This window comes from Corvus moneduloides, chromosome 14 (assembly GCF_009650955.1).
Source record: "Corvus moneduloides isolate bCorMon1 chromosome 14, bCorMon1.pri, whole genome shotgun sequence".
Lineage (NCBI taxonomy): Eukaryota > Metazoa > Chordata > Aves > Passeriformes > Corvidae > Corvus > Corvus moneduloides.
Genome location: NC_045489.1, coordinates 19,126,704 through 19,146,653, shown reverse-complemented (window position 1 = coordinate 19,146,653; position 19,950 = coordinate 19,126,704). Strand labels below are relative to the sequence as shown.

Below are 19,950 nucleotides of genomic sequence, written 5' to 3'. Positions count from 1 at the left end.
TGGATTTCATTACTGGGATTAGTTCTCTGAATTCTTAGTGCAGCAAATCAAGGCTGTATGTGTGGAATTGGGATGGAGGGAACCTTTTTAACTGCCTGCATGGATTTGCATTATTCTTTCATCTCCCACCTTGGTGCTTTGCTCCTCCTGAATTCAAATGGTGACATTTTTCTGTCTTGGTGACATTTCTCTTATTTGGTGACATCCAGTTTTCATTTTGCTTTTCTTCGGTGCTCACTGAACTTTCATCATTCTCTTTTTTCTTAGTCATTTTCATATAGTTCTCCATTCCTTACCAGGGCTTTGGATCCTCTGCAAGAAATAGTCAGGAGAGAGCTCCAAACCCTCCTCTTTTAATTACTTTCAGAGTCATATTTGTTGATTTTGTTAACTATCCAGCACCCAAATTAATTTTACTGTTCAAAGCACAACTGCACATTTTGGCTGTCTATAGGAAGTGCAATAAACTTGTGGGGTGAAGAGGTGAGATTTTTAGGAAAAGCAAATAGTGGCATGGTTGTTTCTGCTCCAAAATCCATATGAAAAACAGAACCACTTTGGGGTTTTATAAGAAAAAAATGGCTTTTCATTAGAAAATTACGCTGTGGCAAAATCCTGTGTGGGAAGTGGCTGGGTCAGAAGCGGTTTTCCAGGAAAGGTTCTCCAGCCAGGACGGTGCTTCCGGTCACATCCCAACGATGCCATGACCTTGTTGTTGGGATGGAGGCGTAGGATGCTGGAGACACCACGTTCCTTGGTGGAATCAAGGCTCTGGATCTGTCTCCCACTACCGGGGGCTGCCCTAAATATCCGGCTATTTTTAGACGAGTCTTTTTCTGTTGCTGCTTTCCATAATAAGAAAAACCTTTGAAGGATTTGTGTTTTTATCCCTATGCACCAGAGGAATTAAAATAAATAAATAGGTCTTAAATATTTAGACATGAAGGGAGAAGAATTTCCTGCCCAGCTTTGGCCGAGCGGCGTAGGTGGCTTTAATGCGACCCAGGGCTGCTCCCGGTACCTGGCAGTGTTTGCTTTTCTTGGAAGCAGCTGCAGTAAAGCACCTTTAAAATCAGGATCCCACAAAGCAAATCTGCCGTTTCCAGGTCACTGTGCAACCCCCTTCCCCATGCCACGGTTTTTCCAGATCAGGAACTGATGTGATACAACTCAACCAACCTGTTAGAGAGGGAATGGCTCCAGGCATGGCAGAGGGGTCCTGGAAGTGTCTGAGCACTCCCAAATCCACCCAAAAGGCAGGATCTGGCACTAAAAACACAGCTTGGCTCTGGGCATCACATGTGGATTATCACCCATCTGCTGCCCCTTCTCTGGGCTGCTCCCAGACACCAGAACCTGCTTTAGCTCCAAACCTTTGTGGGCCAAGCGAGCTCCTCTGGGAACCTGCGGGGGACAGGAGAAGGGATTTTTGTCAACAGGCAGCCACGCTATGTAGACTTGATAAATATGTGCAGTGCTAACTCGAAGCAGATTCCTGCTTTGCCACGAGCAGAATTCCTCCAAAGCCTGCCATCACAAACATTATGTCACAGCTGTGGAGAAGCCTCACAAACAGGGGAGAAGTTGGGGTCACGTCAGGGTAGGAGTGCGGTGCAGGCTGAGGAAGTGATTGAAGCCCTGCTCCACGGCCTGATGGAGTTTGTCATTAAGAAGGATTTCACAAGTGATTTGCAGCCAATTCCCTGGGTCCGATTGGTACTTTGCAGCTTAATGCAAACCAGTGAGGAAACCAGACCCAGTTAGGCCAAGCTGCCCAGGGAGGCTGCAGGCGAAGGGTAACAAAACATCGCCCGGGGCTGCGGAAATGTAGCTGAAACTGGGCTTGGGTTTAAGGAGATGGTTAGGTTCCCTCTCCCCATCTCAGCAAACAGCTTTTATCTTGTCTCCCAAAATAGCAACCTCCTATCCTTCAAAACAAGCCAGAAAAAAAAGGGAAAACCTCCTGAGACAGGCACACAAAGCCGACAGAAGTGGAACACGGAGCTGATCGAAAACAGATTCCAGCATCAAGTCCAAAGTCAGCTTCAGCCCATTGCTCCTTAACGGGCAGAGAAACTAAGAAAACAAAGTAATTACCCACCAAGCAGATTTTACTGACACTGAGCATTCACATGTTCCTGACACGTCCAACCCCTGTATTTGTTCAAACCCATCTCTGTTTAGTGTGGCACATCAATTGACTCGACCTCAGGAGGCTCTGGCTCATTTGCTTCTGGATTTATCGCTCACAGAAAAATGGTCAAACAATGCTAACAGGGGTGGGCTTTTGTTCTGCTTCACCCTGCCCATCCACCTTCCCTGATCTGATTTCAGCCCCATCCCTCTCGTGGCCTTCCCTTGGCCTGCTCCTTCTGCAGGTCAGTGATTCATCACACAGGAGGACACAGATGTTCTTTACAAAGGAGCCTTTCCATGCAGGCTCATATTTTTCTTAGAAAAGAGGGCTGGGGATGAGGCAAGAGATGGAGAGGAGGAATAAAGGCCTGAAAATGGCGATTGCCCAGTTTACAGCAGAGTTTGTGTGGTGCTGCCTACAAGGACAGACCAGAACCTCCAGGGAGCAGGGGTCACTGCTGGGCTCACAGCAGCGAGGCTCCAGGCAGGAAACCTTGGGAAGCGTGGCCTGAGGAGAGCTGTGGTCTCTCTGAGCAGCTTTTCCATAATTATTTGGTGTTCCCTGGGCAGGTCCTTGATGGCAAGTAGGATTTAGCTCTGGAGCATGGTCAGAGCTTTGCAAGCCACCCTCTTGTCATTCAGCAGAATTCACCCAAATTCCTCTTTGCCTTTCTTGGAAAAGATCCCCAGTCCTCTCTGAGGTCTGGTTTGGGGACACTCTGGAGTCCAAAGCTGAGAACATCCACGCTGCCTTTGAGGGAGCACCAGAGAGGTTTGGAAAGGGACAGGTACAGGTCCTGTGCCCCAAGCCAGGCCCTGCTTGGCCGCTCAGCAGAACATCAGCTACTGCCCAAATGTGGCAGCTGGAGTTCTCAGAGATTGCTCCATGTGGGGCACCAGCAAATGTTTTCTGAAGGACATCTCCCAGCATTTTATCTCATCTAATTCTAAATATTCCTAAAGATAGGGCTGGCATTGCTGCTTCCTTTGGGAGCTGAATTACACACGCTGATGTAACTCAGCCCAGGGAAGGGTTTCTTTCCTCTCCCCAAACTCTTGCCAACAGAAAGAGCAGATAAAGGGTTGCCCTTGTTATCAGAGGTGCCATGATTCCAGCCTCTCCTGTTAACCACTCCCATTTCCAACAGTTTTATTATTGTAGCACCTGAAGGCCCACGTATGATCCACTCCTGATAATTGCCATCAGCTGGACTTAATTCTTTCTTTTTTTTCGGATCTTAGAAAGCTCATTCTGTGCTGGGCTCAAGGATAAGGTACAGGTAGTTACAGGGGTTCCCAACTCTCTCATGTGCCAGTGGATGATGGAACAAGAAGAAAGATTTGGGAATCATGGATTTAGTCTGCAGGTGGTGGAGGAACATGAGAGAGCATCCTCCTGATCTGACACATCCAGGCAGAGGCTGAGTGCTGGCAAAAAAGACCAAAAAATGCTTTCAAAGAAACCCACATTTTGCTAAACCACAGTGTCAGGGATTTTGTAACTTCTCTCTGTTCCTCTCTGGACATTTTAATGTCTCCCCAGGGAATCCATCTTACAGTTTTCCAAAGCCTTGTGCTTAGGATGAATTACCATCGCACTTTATCATCAAAGGACAAGCTGACATTTGGGACAGTGATTTAATTGACTGGCTATTTGGAAATAGTCTTTCACTTGCTGCTATTGCCTCATGTTACATGGGAAGTTGCTCTGGTTATGAACGTTCTAAGAACTGAAATGGCCAGGCCAAGTAAAGTTCAAAGTTAGCACCCCTCAAGTGGGACTTTATCTGGAGCTCATGCTGGGCAGTGCATTAATTTGTGTGCTGTGGCCCAGTGAAACTTCATTTACCAACCTCTTTAACCCGAGGAAAGTTCATTTCCATCTGTTTACTACGAATTTATAGGAGTGTTATTTTTCAACCACCCCTAAACTGAGTCTGGCTGCCCTAAATTACTGCTGGAAGTTGTTTCCCAATTAAAGATGTCAGGGACTGGGTCAGCTCTCTACAAGCAGACACCAGGACAGATTTCCCACACGTGTGAAACCAGTGGTTGGATCGAACTGTGACAGAAATGTCAGCTTCCCACTGACAGCAGCTTGCGTGGAAAGCTCGGGGAAATCCCTCCTTAACATTTTCTGGTGCCAGTTTAAATCCTGACCTCTGCTGGCAGCCGGGCTCAGTTAGGAGCTGATGCCTGCCTGGGTTACTGCATCGCCTCCTAAACACTGAATTCTTGCCTGCAGGGAGATAAACCCTGCCTCAAATCTCTCTGTATCCTGCCTGACCCACCTGCAGCTTCATCACTCCTGGTGCACCTTGTCCCCTCTGTGGGAAGTGCCACCGGAGTAAAGAGCCACAACAGACGCTTCCAGGCTGCCAATACCTGTGCAGGGATGTGATTAATGAGGAAAAAATGAATATTAACTTATCATAGCCAGCCAGAAAAGGAAAGGATTGGGGTTTTTAAAATCTGGTTTCTTGATGCTTCAAAAGGAAATGATGAAAAAGGTACAAGAGTGTACAGAAAACCTACTGAAAACTTCTCAACCACTGCTCTAACTTTTAAAAAGTCCATTCTCCTCAACAAAACATCCCCCCTGGAGAGCTCGACTCTTACCAGGATGTAGGCAAGCCCTTAATTCCAGGTTAAAAAGTCCAGTGCAAAGAGTAAAACTGGGCAGGAGCGAGAGGGAACTCACTGGTGAACCGATAGAGATTCACTGCTTGTGTTTTCATGGGAGGACCTGGCTCATCTCAGGATGGATTTCAAGAGTGACTGATCCTCACTGTGCACATGAGTAGGTTGGGGAATAGTTCTTGGAACTGAGTCAGCCCAACAATTGCTTTCATTATTTGCAGCTGTACAAAACAAATAAGTTTGAGAGAAATTTAGAGAGGTGCCAAATCCAAGCCCATTGATGTGTGAGTGAGCACAGTGTTGTTTAGTGCTGCACACACGAAGCCCATGAATTACTGCTGTTGACTCCTTAGCCTCACGTGTCACCTTTGATAAATGAGCAGATCTGATGATTCTCCTCAAAATAATAAAGTAATTAAAGTAAAAGTATTTGAAAGCGTTCCTTCCTTAGCATCCACAGCTTTGTAAGTAACTACTCACCTCATCCAAATTACCTGCAGACAGGGATTCTAATTGGATTAAAGGCAGCTTAGTGCAGGGTTTGGACAAGCTGGAACCACAACTTGGTCCAGGTTTGGCGTCTGTAGCTGTGAGGAGCTGTTGGGCTGACAAGCCATAAAAATCTGCAGCTCTATCCATCCAAACTCACATAAACCACCAGGAGTTCACCTGTGGGGTCAATTCTGAGTTGGCACAGGGACACAGGGAAGCTTGGGAAGGGCCCAGAGGAGGCAGAGATAGATCACAGAATCTCCTGAGCTGGAAGGGACCCAAGGGATCACCCAGTGCAGCTCCTGGCCTTGCCCAGACACCCCAACAACCCCACCCTGGGCATCCCTGGCAGCGCTGCCCAAACGCTCCTGGAGCTCTGGCAGCCTCGGGGCCGTGCCCATTCCCTGGGGAGCCTGGGCAGTGCCCAGCAGCCTCTGGGGGAAGAACCTTTCCTGATATCCAACCTAACCCTGCCCTGGCCCAGCTCCAGCCATTCCCTGGGTCTGTCCCTGTCACAGCGAACAGAAGTCGGTGCTGTCCCTCCACTCCCCCTTCTGAGGAAGCCTTCCCCCTTCCCATTTTCCTACCCAGTGCTCTGGAGAAAGGGGAGAAATCCTGGCTAGGTTCACTTCCAGAGAAATGCTGGATTAGCTCTGGAGTGCAGGAAGTGCTCCCTGAGTCCCGTGGGAGGAGGTGAAGGGCCGGGCTGGCCAGCGGGAGCACAGGGTGATCCAAAGCCACCACAGAGCTGTGTCTGCCTCTGGCCGGGGCTGCTCCCCGGGATGGGTCATCCTGGAGCCCCCTGGGTGCCCCCATCCCTCCTCACTCCCAGCCCTGCCTGAGGAATGTGCCCTGTCCTGGGGATGGCCAGTGAGGAGGAAGGAAAGCTATGTCTGGAGCGCTGATGAAGTAATCCTGTCTGGGAATCATTGGAAACACTCGCATCTGCAGCCCTCCAGCTTTTCTCAGGAGACCACGTTGGGGGGAGAGGCAAAGACGGCTTCATACCTCACATTTTTGGATTTTTTTTTCCCCCTAGAGTCTTTGGGGCTCCTTTTTTGTGCATCTCGTTCCCACTGGGTCTGCATATCTCCTCATCATGGAGAAGTGCCAGGTCTTCTCTTTCCCAGAGGAATTGCCATAATTTGGATCAAGAAGTAACAACATTCCCAGCCTTTTTTCCATCGACATGAGATTACCACATTTCCTAAATACTTCAAATTGTGCTTGAGTGCCTGGCAGATGATTGCAGATGTTGCCACCTCCTTTCCCAGATATCATGTTTATTTTTCATGCGGATCCGTGTTCCTGGCTTATCAGCCAGTCCCAAAGCAAGGACGTGTCCCCTCACTGCCCAGCTCACCAGCAGCACGGGGTGCTGAGATCCCTGCTGCTCCTGGGGACTCTCTGTGGTGTCAGGGGGAAAACAATGGCCCTGATTAATGAGCTGCTGTTGCCCACAACCAAACAATTTTGACCTGGAGTGGCTTTCTGTGACCTGTTTCCATAAATCTGCGGCCAATGCAGCGATGCAGAGCGTGGGCAGCCAGCAAAGGCTTTGTAGTTCCAGGAGCTGCCTTGGAGCAGGGGCAAGTGAACCCCAAAGGTGATGTTTTGGTTGCAGAAAGCCCAAGGAAAGCTCACAGGGTTTGTGTGTCAGCACCCAGAGCATTCAATGGCCTTGCTGAAGGCTTTTGCTGATTACAGGAGGAAACCAGGGTGACCCTGTGCCACCTCAGCAGGAAGCGCTGATGCATCTGCAGGTGAGGAAAAGCCTTGTAGGAACAAATCCCAAAAGCTGGGCCAAAGCCATATCTGATCTCCAAACACTTTCTCCACTTAGCCGTTGTTTTTACTGCGCTGTTGTTGATGTCTCCCCGCTCCAGACTAATGATTTAATTTTTTGTTGTTGTCACTTCAGATCATTTACCCCCCAACTGCTGCCCCTGGCTGAGCTTCACACAGCTTCCACTGGCAGCAGGCAGCAAGGAATGGGTGGGAACTGCTCCCCTCTCTCGTGACTCAGCTGAGCAAATCCTGCCTTCCCTGGCTGGGAAAATCAATGGGAACAGGAATCCTGTTGCTTTGCCAGAGATACTCTTGGGTTAACACTTGCATTTGAATATCCTGAAGGAATCTTTGCCATCTCTCCTGATGAGTTTGCGATTGTTAATTTAATTTTGGATTAACTTCTTTGGCTTCTGTAGGAAGGGAAGCTCTGGCTCTGGCCTGGAGGTTGTCAGCTCTGTGCCCACCCACAGCAGGGCCACCCTGGGGGATTCCTGGTTATTTTGAGGTGGAAAACCACAGGAAGAGAAGCCTCTAGTAAGCATTCCCCCTAAACAAACAAAGGAAATAGAAAATCTTTAAAAGCTGATGAACCATTTTCCTTAAAAACAGTTCAGCCTGAATAGCAGGCAAGGGAGAGAGTCCTGGCAAGAGGCTGTGAGAGACTGAACCCCTACTCACCTCCTCCTCTAGGAAAGGTGGCTTAGCACAGTGGAGATGCACAGGGAAAGATGAAGGGTTTAAATCATCACAGACAAATTATTACCCTCAATAGACACACGGAGAATTGAGAGAGCAAATAATCTGATCAAAAGCAGCTCCCTGAGCACAGGAAATGGCAGAGAGGCACTCAAACCACATTAGGTCTAGAGGGGTTTTCCCCAAAGGATTCCGACCTACACATTCCCCACCTGCAGCCTCTGCCCTGCCTCAGCTCCCATCAGTGCCTCCACACAGAGCTCACCAGCCAGCAGAAAAGACAAAAATTGGAAGTTTTATCTCTGACTTACAGCCAAGACCTTCCCCACAAAAGCCTCCCTTCTCCTCTGCTGGGAAAGCCAGTGGGAGCAATAACATTTCATTTAGGAGATCTTGCATCATGAATAGAGAGCACAAAACATTTCATTAATGCCTAGGAGAATCAAAAATCCTATGTCCAAATCCACAACAAAAAGAGGGGTGGAGATGGGTCTCTTTAGTCATTTGCTGCTGTCTTTTTAAACCTTTAAAAAGAATAGAAAATCACTGGAGTATAACAAGGGAAGGCTGATTCCAGGAGCTGAAGACTTAATAAACACCCCAAATATTGCAAGGCTTGTGATCCAATAATGCTGGCAGTGCTGTGGTGTCCTCTCTTTCCATGGGGGTAACCTTGAAATAAATCCTAAGATGATTGCAGGCCATTGGTTTAAACACACACAGCTTTTCAGTGAATCCCTGAGCTCTCCAATTCCAGCAAAACTAGATTTCCTTGGGGATGGAAGCATGAAAATACCCTTTGACACGGGCACCTGCTCATTCTGAGGTGTGCTCACGCTGTGCCTGTGATGAGGGGCCCTGGCAGCTCGGAGGGGAGCACACTGGCATCTCCCTGGTGTCGTTTCTGCTGCAGGGACAGAGTTGTTTGGCAGGAGGGGAGGGGACAGCTCTGCCTCTGCACCATCCCAGTCACTGGTGCTCACCTCTCACTGGTGACCAGGGCAAGGTGTGGTGTCCATACAGCTCCCGGTGATTCCACAGGGCTCTTGGAGCTCCTGGATTTCCTGTGCCAGGCAAGCACAGCTCACAGGAGTATCCTCAGCAGTGACAAAACAGGTTTTAAATGTTGTGTGTCTGTCACCCTCCTTCCCTGACTCAAATCAGCTCCAAACTCTGACTTCCAGTCCTTTCCAAGGGGCCCTGAGGTGCCCAGGGCCCGGCTCTCTGGTCAAGAGGGACTTTACACACATGAACAGTCCCAGGAGTTCACCCATGTGCAAAAAGCTATTTGTGTTCCCAAGCCCTGGCAGAACCCTTGCTCTAACCTGCCTCATTTCGCTGCCAGCACAGCACCCTCTGCTCTGCCCAGCAATTATTTCCTCGTCATCCTAAGCAGGGGCTGTGTGGGCTCTGTCCCCCAGCTCTGCCCGTGGCCAGAGGGGATCCCTGGATCCCTTAATCAGGTATCACATTGCCTGAGCTGTCACTGAGCGACACCGAGGCAGGGCCAGGCTCACAGCCGTCTGTGAGGGCTCTGCCAGGGAGAGCTGCTGTGCCCAGAGGATGCCTGGAGGAAGGCTCTTACAATAAGGAACAGAGATTTAAAATACTTTTTATCCCTGCTCACTGCTGGGCCCAGGATGGAGCATCAGGCTGTGCGTGGGAGGGATCTCCCCGTGCCAAGTGAGATGGAGTTGGAAACCATCTGACAGAGAGGCGAGGGAGGTCACCCATTACCCTCTGCCTGGGGAGCCTCCCGTGTTTAATGTTGGCCGTGCTGCAAAATCAGATTATCCCACGAAAAGCAGTTTTCAATATATTTTTCTCCCCTGGATAATGTATCAGTCAACCTTTCACATTTCACTCCCGAGGATTTGTGGTTGTGCTGTGTTTGCGGTTTTTGCTGCCGAGAGCAGAATGTTAAAGGCTGAGCTGGAGGTAGGAATACACTCCCAGAGTCAGAAATGGTGCAGGAGGCTCTGGACAGAGGCCCTGTCCTCACCTGGGGCTCTTTCCAGGGGCATCTTTATCCTGGAGATGCTGCTCTTGTCTTGCTGGAGCCAATTTGTGTTGGCTCCAAGGCAGGGCTGGGATGTGAAGAACCCGAGTAGATGTTCCCTTCCCAGGAGGAGCCTGTCCTTCCCCCTGGCTCACAGAGGGGAATGTGGTGCTGAGACCTTTCTGTAGCTCTGCAGGAGGCAACGAGCTCCCTGCCAAACCTGCAGGATTACCACTCCAGCCTCTCATCCCAAACCATGCCAGGGATCTGGGGAAGGAGGCTGCACCAGGAGCTCACCAGGAGCAGGGTCAGCTCCACAGGGAATGGCAAGGACAGCTGTGGAACCAAGGACTTTCCCTGTGGCCCTCACAAGGAGCTTTGCCGTGGTCATGACACAGTAATGAGTGCTCGTTTTTAATTTTATGTCCCTCGTAGCCCTGGAGCAGGGCCAGAATTACTTAACAGGGAGGAGAGGACAATGTTCTTTTGGGCTTGGGCATTGCAACTTGAACAGTGCACTCAGAGCACTTCAGCCTCAGCAGGACTCAGCCCAGCAGGTCACCCACCCCACCCTGGGCAGGTTGTGGGTCCTGGGTTTAGGGACAAAGGCTGGGGAGCAGGGCTGTGGAAAAGGGGGGATGCACTGCCAGGACCATGCCTGGTCCTCCCTTGCAGCATCCTAAAGCCTCGCTAAAGGCATGAATCTCCTCAAACACAGACAACAAATATGAAAGTGGAGCAGATCCCTTTCTCCTCCTGCAACACACCCTGGGGCTGTCCCCAGCTTTGCCTCCAAAAACTCAAGTCTAGCTCTAACGGGACCAGGGGAGGTTAGGAATGTTGTGAGGTGTGACTCTGCCAGTTTGGCATTAGGTGTCCTGCCCTAGCACAGCCTGACCTTGCCCTCACTACTCTCTCTGTTCCGCCCTCAAAATGTTCTTTTCCCAGCCCACTCAGCTCTGGTGTGGCAGAAGGGGCACAGGCTGTGTTCATACAAACCTTCTGTCACCTGCCAGCAGAGACCAGATGTGTGTGTGGCACAGGAATTTCTCTTCCTGTCCTCTGTGGGGTAGAAAAGCACTGAAATTCCACTTTGTTTATTCTGTTCTTCAGCTCCCCAAGCCAAAATAAACTTTGGGCAAGAAGTAACTCAAGAGCAAAAACAGAATAATTGAAAAATACTTTTCTTTCTTTTAGCAAAAACGGTGTCAAGTATTGTAAAAGCCCAAGGACTCTGCAGTCAGAACAGAGCTCAGGCTCTCACCCCACACCCTCTGACAGTGCCACACTTGCCCATGAGAGCTACAATCCAGGCTGGTCAAAAGCCCAGCTCAAGACACCAGCTGAGACCCCCTAAGCCCTAAGAACAACTGAAGGCACACAAGGAGAGAAATAATCTTATTTCTAACCCCAGGATTTTCTAAGTCCTGGCTGAAGTCACGGCATCAACAGCCCAGAGCAGATCGTGGAAGAGCTACGGGGACCCAAACCCCCCTCAGCTGGCAAATTAATGGCACTTGACAGACAAATTTGAAGCTGTTGGCCATATCCTGGAGCATTTTTGCAAAGCTCAGCACAGTCAGTCTGGAGGGGCTGTGAAATACCTCAGCACCATGGAAGAACCTGTGCCAAAGCTCAGCCCATTCCCGGTGGGAACTGGCTCTGTCTGGAATCCAGAGGGGACTTGGAGCCAAGAGCAAGGATGGACTGGCCTGGCAGTGTCTCCTCCTGCAGAGTCTGGGGCTTTTTCTGCTGGTTCTCAGCTCAGTGTGATGCTGCTCCCTGCGTGCGCCGTCCTGAGGGGGTTTAGGAACAGCAGTGCTTCCCAAAAGAAATGGGAACTGCGGGGCTGGAGCCCCTTGGCTACTCTGCCTCTCCAGCATTCCATGGAATGGCAGTTTGGAGGTGCTAAATAATGTCACACAGAGCCACTGGAGGGAGTTTGTGTTGGCCAGACTCCAACTTCTTGTTCTGCAAAGGACTTTGGAGATGGAGCTGCCAAAGCAGGGGGGAGCGGGCTGGATCTGTCTCTGGTGGCCAGGACCGGTTCAAAGCCCCAGCCAGAGTCTGTAGGATGGGTCAGTGGCTCCAAGGGGAGTCCAGCACCGTGGTGTCTGGGCAGGATCCCCTCTGGAAGGACTCTGGGGTGCCATGAGATTACTTGCCCTCCACTGAGTTCCTGACGGGAACTCCACGGGCTCCCAGAAGAAGCCCCAGACTCCAAAGCGGGAGCGAGTCACTGCCCACACTGATGCCAGGCAAAGAGCATTTACTGAAATCAAGCAGCAAAGAGATGAGAGTAGAGAGGAGGAGGCAGGAAAATCACTGCTTTGTGCAGTTGAAAAGTTAAAGCCTGGTGTTTCTGCTAGATATGTTATCTCCCTCCCTGCTGCAAATAATGCCTGTGCTGGGAGCCCAGTGAGGATTTCTGGCTTATTGAGTGCGAGGCAAAGGAGGAGAGATTTGAAGAGCAGGAGGGGAAAGAAAACACGACTTTAATGTCAGAGCTTTGGAAGTGGAGATCCTTATCTGAGCCTGGTTTCTCCTCTCCTTGATTATGTTGCTTTGAATTTGGACAAAGCAACCAGCCTGGCCAGCCTCTGCTTCTGGTTCTTCTCAGTTTCACTTTCTGAATGTTGTCTCATTGTAGGTGTACACTCAGATTCTCCTGGGGACAGTTCCACAGGCAGGAGACATTTCCTGGGCCAGGAGATGATGAGAGACCTTTGTCACTGCTGTCATTAATGCCCCTTGTCACCAGAGACCTGACAGAGTCACAGAGTCCCCTGGGAGCATCACCCCAACCACTGTGCCCACCGAGCCTGGGGTTCAGCTCACACACAGGATTTGGGAATGCTGATTTGGGAATGCTGATCCCAGAATCATTATAATAATTCCCCAGAATTATTGTTTCCTCCCATTGACTCAAATGTAATGTATGAGCTCACCCACCGAATTATTTCCCAAGCACCTGACTCCTTCCACTTTTATATGTGTGCAAAATCCTTTTGACACAACTCTGTTCTCCTAAATCTGCAATAATTCAGTAATAAAGCTGGCTCGGAACACTGTTGGCACAAACGCAGGCGCTCAGTGTCGGAAAAGAGAGAGAGGAATAAAGGGAACAAAACCAAACTGGGGGCACCTCCCGACCAACCCCACTCAGCTGAACTACACGGGATGAATGCAGCACTGTGTGGGCCCCCAAATTAGGAACTATTTACAAAACAAAGAGCTTGTCCCGAGTGCATTGTGCTGCCCTGACGCCAGTGAATAGCCCGTCTGAACTAATGATGGTTCCTTCTTTTTTTGGGTCAGGTCTCCCTGAGGAAGAGCTTTTTCAGAAACCAAAGCTGAGCATTTCAAAGGACCACATCGTCATCTCACCAGGAGACACCCTAAAAATCAAATGCTGGTAAGGATTGCTCCAGAACGCTGCGTTTCTTGTGTTGATTGGTTTGGCCCAGCAGAGCTCCAGGACAGAGCAGAGCCTGATGCTCGGCCAGCTGGGAGCTGGGGCTGTGCAGAGGGAGGTGGACGGGCTGGGACAGAGCAGGGAGGAGAGTCTGGGGTCAGCTTGGCTGAATTCTTCGTGTTGTAGAGGGGCCAAGGCAAAGCCCTGAGTCAGCACAGGGGAGAGCTCATGGGAGCGGGATGTACCGTGCTTGAGGACATGGCTGGAAATCCTCTCTGGAAAAGGGGCAGATTCAGCTCCTCTGCAGCTAAAATCACTCCTTTGCTCCCTGTCCATGAGGAAATGACAAACAAGATCTCCAGGAGCCACCACCTACCCATCACAGACACTTAAATAAGCAGCAGTCACTGTGTGCACATTCAAAGACCCAACCTGTTCAAACATAACCTGCCCTTTAAATCAAATTTAACCAGGACTTGTGAAAACCCCAAGTGCTGATGCTGTAAAAGACAGCAGCTCTTCAGTCCTGGCACAAGGTGTGCCACCAGCCATGCAAGGACCAGCAGGATTTTGGGTGATGACAGGGAGAGGATGCTCTGGGGATGGGGATGCAGCTGACACACGAGGAAGAAGCACACCCAGAGCACTGTGCTGTGCCTCAACACACAGCAGCTGCTGGGTCCCACAAAAGGCCTCAGACCGAGGTGGATGGAGGTGCTGCTTGTTCTGAGGGGGAATTTTACACTTTGCTGCTGCCAGAGGTTGCTCCTCAGGTTTTTTTCTGAGAGCGTTGCAGGAGAGAAGGCTGAAGGTAACACAAACTCTCACAATTTCTCTCTCTCACACACACACATTGTTTTTACACCTTCTTGCAAGGTTCCCTTGGCTGGAGCCACTGCCTGGATGGTTTCCTGCAACAGAAGTTACTGAAAGCAGTAAAAAAAAGCAGTGGGAAGGTGAATCTAAGCCTTAGGTTATGGTGACACATCTCCTCTGATTTTTGTCCCAGACTATTTAATTCTTTGTTGTAGAGAAAGGTGAATGGACTCAGCCTGTGTAAATTTGGGATCTCTCCTGGAGTGTAAGGCAGCTTTTTTCCAAATACCTCCGGCTTGCCATGTGGCGTACGAGGTCAGAGCAACCTTCCAGTGGTATTTTTAGCTTGGCAAACAGCAAGCATGATGGCAATAAAGTCTAAGCAGCCCTTTAACATCTCAGTGGTGCTCTCCATAAAACCTGTGTGGACTCGAGGTCCCTGGAGTGCCCCAGGCCAATTAAATTAGCATTTCCCAGCAGTGCTCCATCCACCACCTTTTTAATCTGGAGGAGCACCCTACTTTTCTCATACCACCAGATGAATAAATAGCTGAAGGAGTTGTTAGCACTTCAGTCCCACGTTGCTTTATGGATGCAAAGCAAGAAATCCCCATGAAAGGTCTGAGAAGCACAACAGGATGTGAGCATGGGATGTAACACGGGATCAAGGCCTGGAGCACTTCAGCTCCTTGGCTCAGGTCATGCAGGAGCTGGGAATAGAAGGGAAGTGTGGTTTCTGAATGCAAGATTCCCTGGATCAGCCCCTCTGGGGATGTCTGCCCTCCTGCCCCCTCTGCACACTCACAGGTTAGCTCCTGCCCCTGGGGAGCTCTGGAATTCTTTGTGCTTCCAGAGGCATTTGGGCTGTGTGGGGCACAGCACGAGGCAGCAGCCCTGGCAGGTATGTGGGGATGTCCCTCCTCCCCTCAGCTCCAGGCTTTTGAGGTTCTTGGCCAAGATTTCCTGGCTTGTGGTACTGGGGCCGAAGCTGCTGCTGCCACTCCCCTCTGCCAGATGTGTGAAAATCCCAAAGCAACAGGCAAAGGCTTCACCTTCCACTGGGATAAAGTGTGTAGGGGGGAAAAGTGGGCAGATTTAAGGAAACACAGGTGTGAAATCCCAATGCTGCCCTGCAGGGCCACCAGAGCAGAATTCTGGCGCCGATGGACACCAGGGTGGGTGTGGGTGAGGAGGGGCAGGGACGCAGTGACGTGCTGGGAGCCGTGTCTCCATGTGAACTGGCTCTGTTCCCTATTCCGGGCCAGGAATCCCAGTCCTGGAGTCACTAATGACGTGGGTAAGGTGGGGACAGAGCTCTGGGTGCTCGGAAGGGACAGGAAGCTGCTCTGACGTGGGGTAGGGCTGTCCAAGCCACCAGAGCATCCGAGAACGAGGGCGAGGCTGCTCACCAGAAAGGATATTCCCACTTTTCCCAGTGCTCTCCTTCAGCTTTGTGCTGGGAATAACCTCAAGAGCTCAGCTCCATGTCCGCCTCCTCTGCAGGAAGGCGACAGAGGGACGGGCGGGAACGAGGGCCAAGAGGATGTTTGTGGAAATGTCCCTGGATGTCCTGGCACACATGCTCTGACTGCACCTATTGCCCCACTGCAGGCCACTGGAGTTATTGGCTAGCTGGGAATTTCACACAGATGCCACTCTGGGCCTTACTACCCCAGCCCTGGGTCAGTGTGTCTAGACCGGATTTCTCCCTGGCAACTCTCAGCTGGGAAAATCCAGGGCTTCTCTCTCCTTCCTCAGCTCAGCAAATGCCAGTGGGTATTCAGAGAGTGAGAGGGGGGAGCCAGCCCCCTGCTCTGGGGAAGAGTGGCTCCTCTGCAAACACACACAGAGCTCCCTCTCTCTAACACCATATTCTACCCCAGCAAAATCCACGGGTGATTACCCCCCTGACCCACCAGTTTCCACACTGAAAACCAGTTTGCTACAGAAACCCTCATCATCTTCATCTCACAGGCCTGTGTGGTATCTCTGGTCCATCCCCAGAGCCCTCAGAGGGAGCTGCAGGAGCTCCTGCTGCCATGGCCTGGTGCTTCCAGCACAGCAGGACCAGCACGTCCAGCTGTGGCTTGGACCAGCTGGGAGCCCTGGGTCCTGCAGCAGGTGACACCCAGGCCCTGCTTTTTGGCCTGAACTCCATGGAATTGCATTGGCCATGAGCTGTGCTCGGAGATCTGGCAGCAGAGGGGTCGGCTGGGTGGAATGTGCATCCTCTGCCCTCCTGGCTCGATGTTCTGGCTGCTGTCACAAGGGGAATTGGGAAAAAAGTGTCCTGAGCAGATATTCCCAGATTTTTAACCTGGTTAGTTCCAAGGCCTTCACAAAAATCAAGACTGAGCCACTGCTGATTAAGCAAGAAAGATGATGTGAAATTACATAAATATCCTCCTCTCCCCATGCAGACTTGGTGCAAGAAAATATACATTCATTTAGCTGTTAAAATATGCAAAGTCCTCCGCCTGGAACAAACATATAATTTTACCTGATGCTTTCTAATGTTTGAAATGGCTAAAATACAGTGTTGTAAAAACAAACTTGTGTTCAGGCAGTGTGTCAGAAGAGAAATTAAACTTTTCTCCAGGAGCTTGCTGCAGGGAGTATTTCAGGAATGTCCCCTGCTCTGAGGAACAGCGTGGGGTGATCCAGCTCAGTTTCTGATGGGTGGAAGTGCAAACACCTGACGACTTTTACCATTTATTTGGGAATGACAAGGGTAGGAGCACTGGGAACAACTAGCCTGAAGGAAGGCCCAATTTTGCCTGAATCCTGTATGATTTGGGTGTGTTGTGCTGGCAGGGGAGCCCCGTCTGTGAGCTGGCAGCTGAGGGAGGACAACCCCCGGGTGCACGTGAGCGGCTGCCGCGATGTCACCGGGCTGAGCTGCAGCCAGCTCATCCTCAGGAGAGCCACGGCCAACGACACCGGGTACCTCAGCTGTGCCCTCAACAGCACCCCCGAGCACCAGGGGCTTGTGGCCAGGATCTACGTCTTTGTCCAAGGTAAGAATTCCAATTTTTTTAAATTGTGTTCGGCTGTGGGAGCTGTGTGAGGCAGAACCAGCAATGCAGGGGCTCTCCCAGATCCCACCTCCCTGCTGACCCAGGAGGAAGCAGCAGCTCTGACACTGTGAACAGACCAAATATAGGTGGATTCTCATGGCAGCCGGATTTTCATGCCAGCTGAATTCTCAGGGACATGGATGTGAGAACCAGAGATCACCCATCCTGTTCAGTTCCAGGACTGGAATGCTGGATTCTCCCATCATTTTAGTGTCCCAAGTAACAGATCCACCGACTTCCTTAAACATCCTTTCCTTTCAAGACTGAATTCTTCAATCCTAAAGGGTTTTGCTGTCACAGTGCTTTTCTAAAGATTCATCCTGAATGCCCAAGCCCTCTCTCTTTCCCTTCCTCCCCAGGCATGAACCTTCCCAACAGGATTCTTTGTAATTCCTTCCCTCCTACACATTTATGTACTGCTTTGTCCTCACATCTGTGAGACATTCCCTACCAGACTGCACTGGATGTATTTTATTGTAAAAAATATCCCATTGCTCATTTTGGTTCCCTTTGAGCTGCCTCTCCCCCATGTGTCAGAATCATTGAGCTCAGATCCAAGAATAAATGGCAGCAGGAACTTCAGAGGAGCATGGTCCTCTGTGGTTGAGTGAATGCAACCTATTGAACAGCCATTCCAATAATGGGAATTTTTGTTTGAATATTCCCCCCAAATGCTGGAGTTTTTTCAAATCTACTTGACAAATGCATTACTAAACACTGAATCATCTTGAATCTTCCAAGCTGAGATTGTGAATCCTCAGATGAAGGAGCTGACTTTTAGTGCCTTGAATAGGGGATGACACGAATTCCTCTGGTGCCGGATGGGCTCAGCCTTCGCTACCCCACAAATGCTCATGGGGATGAATTCATTTTTCATTTTCCTAGTAAACGCTAAAATGTGGTTCTTTGAATCCTCTTACTCACACAAATGCTGGCAAGGCAGTGAGTTTGTCTGATGGTATTTGAAGAGTGCTGCAAACCTACACTTCCAGAAAACGTAAATCTTTGCTGGGCAGCTCTGACTCAGGGTCTCAGGGTGTTGCTAATGACGGTGAGCCAACACGAGGAGTGACTTCCATCCCCCAAGGGACTCTGATATGCCCACACAGCTAAAATCAGCTTTTGCACCTCCAGGTGAACACACCTGCTCGATTCATGTGGGTGACACTTTCCTGCCTGTTGAAGAGAGTCCCTTTCTACCCTTGTCCTGCTTTCCCAGCAAGTTTTCCTCTAATTGGAAAGTGGCTTTTTGGTGTTACTTCTTAATTCCTGAAGTCATTTTTTTTCTCCCTTTCTACTTCCTTTCTCTGCTTTTTTCTTGGTGCTCTGGTTGCTTTATCCACCCTGGTTCTTGTGCTGAGCTGTTTCCTTTTCCCATTACACCCAGCTCAGACGCCCCAGGTCCAACATTGTTAACCCAGCCGTCCCACACTCCAGGAAACTCAATTCTCTCCCCTGATTCAGTGCCCTGGCTGCCTACCCAGCCCTTCATTACTCTGTGGCAGGAGCACGTGCAGGAAATGTCGTGGATCTTTTGGGACTGCCTGAGCACTTTCCTGAAGAAAATATCCCAAGTTATGAAAAACCTCTCCGGGGATGCTCTTGGAACAGAGCTGATCTAAAAAAATGGCAGGATGTCCTCCTGCTTGCTGAGACTGCTGTGCCAAGGCCCTGCTGACAAACAGCACAAAATCACCCTCTCAGGTGCACTTTAATTGTGTCCCGTGTCCTCCCTGCTCTGAGAGCTCTTACTCAGAGCTTTCCTGTGCTTGAAAAGTCATGGAAGGAAAATGAGTGGAAAATGGTCCAGCTTGTCCTGTGCACCCCAAAGCAGGGCTCTTCTGAGCGCAGAAGCTGCAGGTTCCTGCTGGGATCTGGCCTGCCAGGCTGAGGAAGCTGCTTGGCCCTGTGAAAAGGAGCTATTTATACCTCAGCATGGGTCTGTCCTCAGGGCACACTCTTCCTCCCATTCAATTCCTGTGGATATTTGTTGGAAGCCAGCAGGCTGTCCTGGGGACGAGGAAACTGCTCTGGACTTAAACAAGGAGTTCAGAGCACACCTATGGCTTTCTTCAATATTTAAATGTGCCTTTTGAAGGAAATTGCTGTGACAGTGTCTGGGCAGCACTGAGAAACCCATCAGCTGTCTCCAAGGGAGGGAACTCACAGATCCCTGGGAGCGCCAGACAGGGGTGAGACCCAAAGCTCATCTCTGGGGATGTTTTGTGGAGACAGCAAGTGCTCAGCAGGGTGTTTGTGAGGCTGAGCCAGGTGGAGGGAGAAAATGTGGAGCCAGCCCCTGAAGGCTGGAGATTCCTCTGAGGTTACAAGCCATTATTGCCAAAAAAGGAAGGGGAATGGTATTTTTCCCTTCATTCCTGGCCGGCTGCTTGACACCGAAATGAGAACATGATTGTGTCGGAAGCCCTGCTTATTGGCCATTATTTCCTGTGCTGGCTCCTGTTTTTCCAGCCTCCCTGGTGGGGTCTGTGGGCTCTGGCAGGACCTGGCACTCGCAGCTCTCCCTGTGGGGTGGTGGAGCCGTGACTCTGCACATCCCCGGGGTCAGGGGGGACCCTGACAGCTGCCACCCCTCAGCTCCGGCACTCAGGGAGGCACAGCTCAGGAGCTTCATCCTGAATTAATTGTTCCCGAAGCCTTTTCTGCCTCCCACTGCAGCTGCAAGTCCCAAGGATCTTAATGAAAGAGGAAGACAACCCCTTCTCCTGTTGCCCATCTCCTTGTTGGAAATACAGAGTAGCCCAGGGCTGGAACAGGAAGAGTTGGGAGTTCTTAACTGCATGAATTCCATCGCAGCTCCGAGGGATACTCTCTGCAGGGAAAGGCAGTGTCTGGTCCCACACTGTGGGGCTGGATGGGCAGAGCAG

The 19,950-nt window shown here is 50.4% G+C and overlaps 1 protein-coding gene across 3 annotated transcripts in view; it reads left to right on the top strand.

Moving 5' to 3' along the window:
- Positions 1 to 19,950, top strand: part of LOC116450804 (vascular endothelial growth factor receptor kdr-like) — a 120,747-nt gene that overhangs the window by 19,021 nt on the left and 81,776 nt on the right. For all 3 annotated transcript variants that reach the window (XM_032123603.1, XM_032123604.1, XM_032123602.1), the window contains exons 2-3: positions 13,073 to 13,169; positions 16,800 to 17,002. In XM_032123603.1, the coding sequence (XP_031979494.1) occupies positions 13,073 to 13,169; positions 16,800 to 17,002 (300 nt within the window). The remainder of the gene's footprint in view (positions 1 to 13,072; positions 13,170 to 16,799; positions 17,003 to 19,950) is intronic.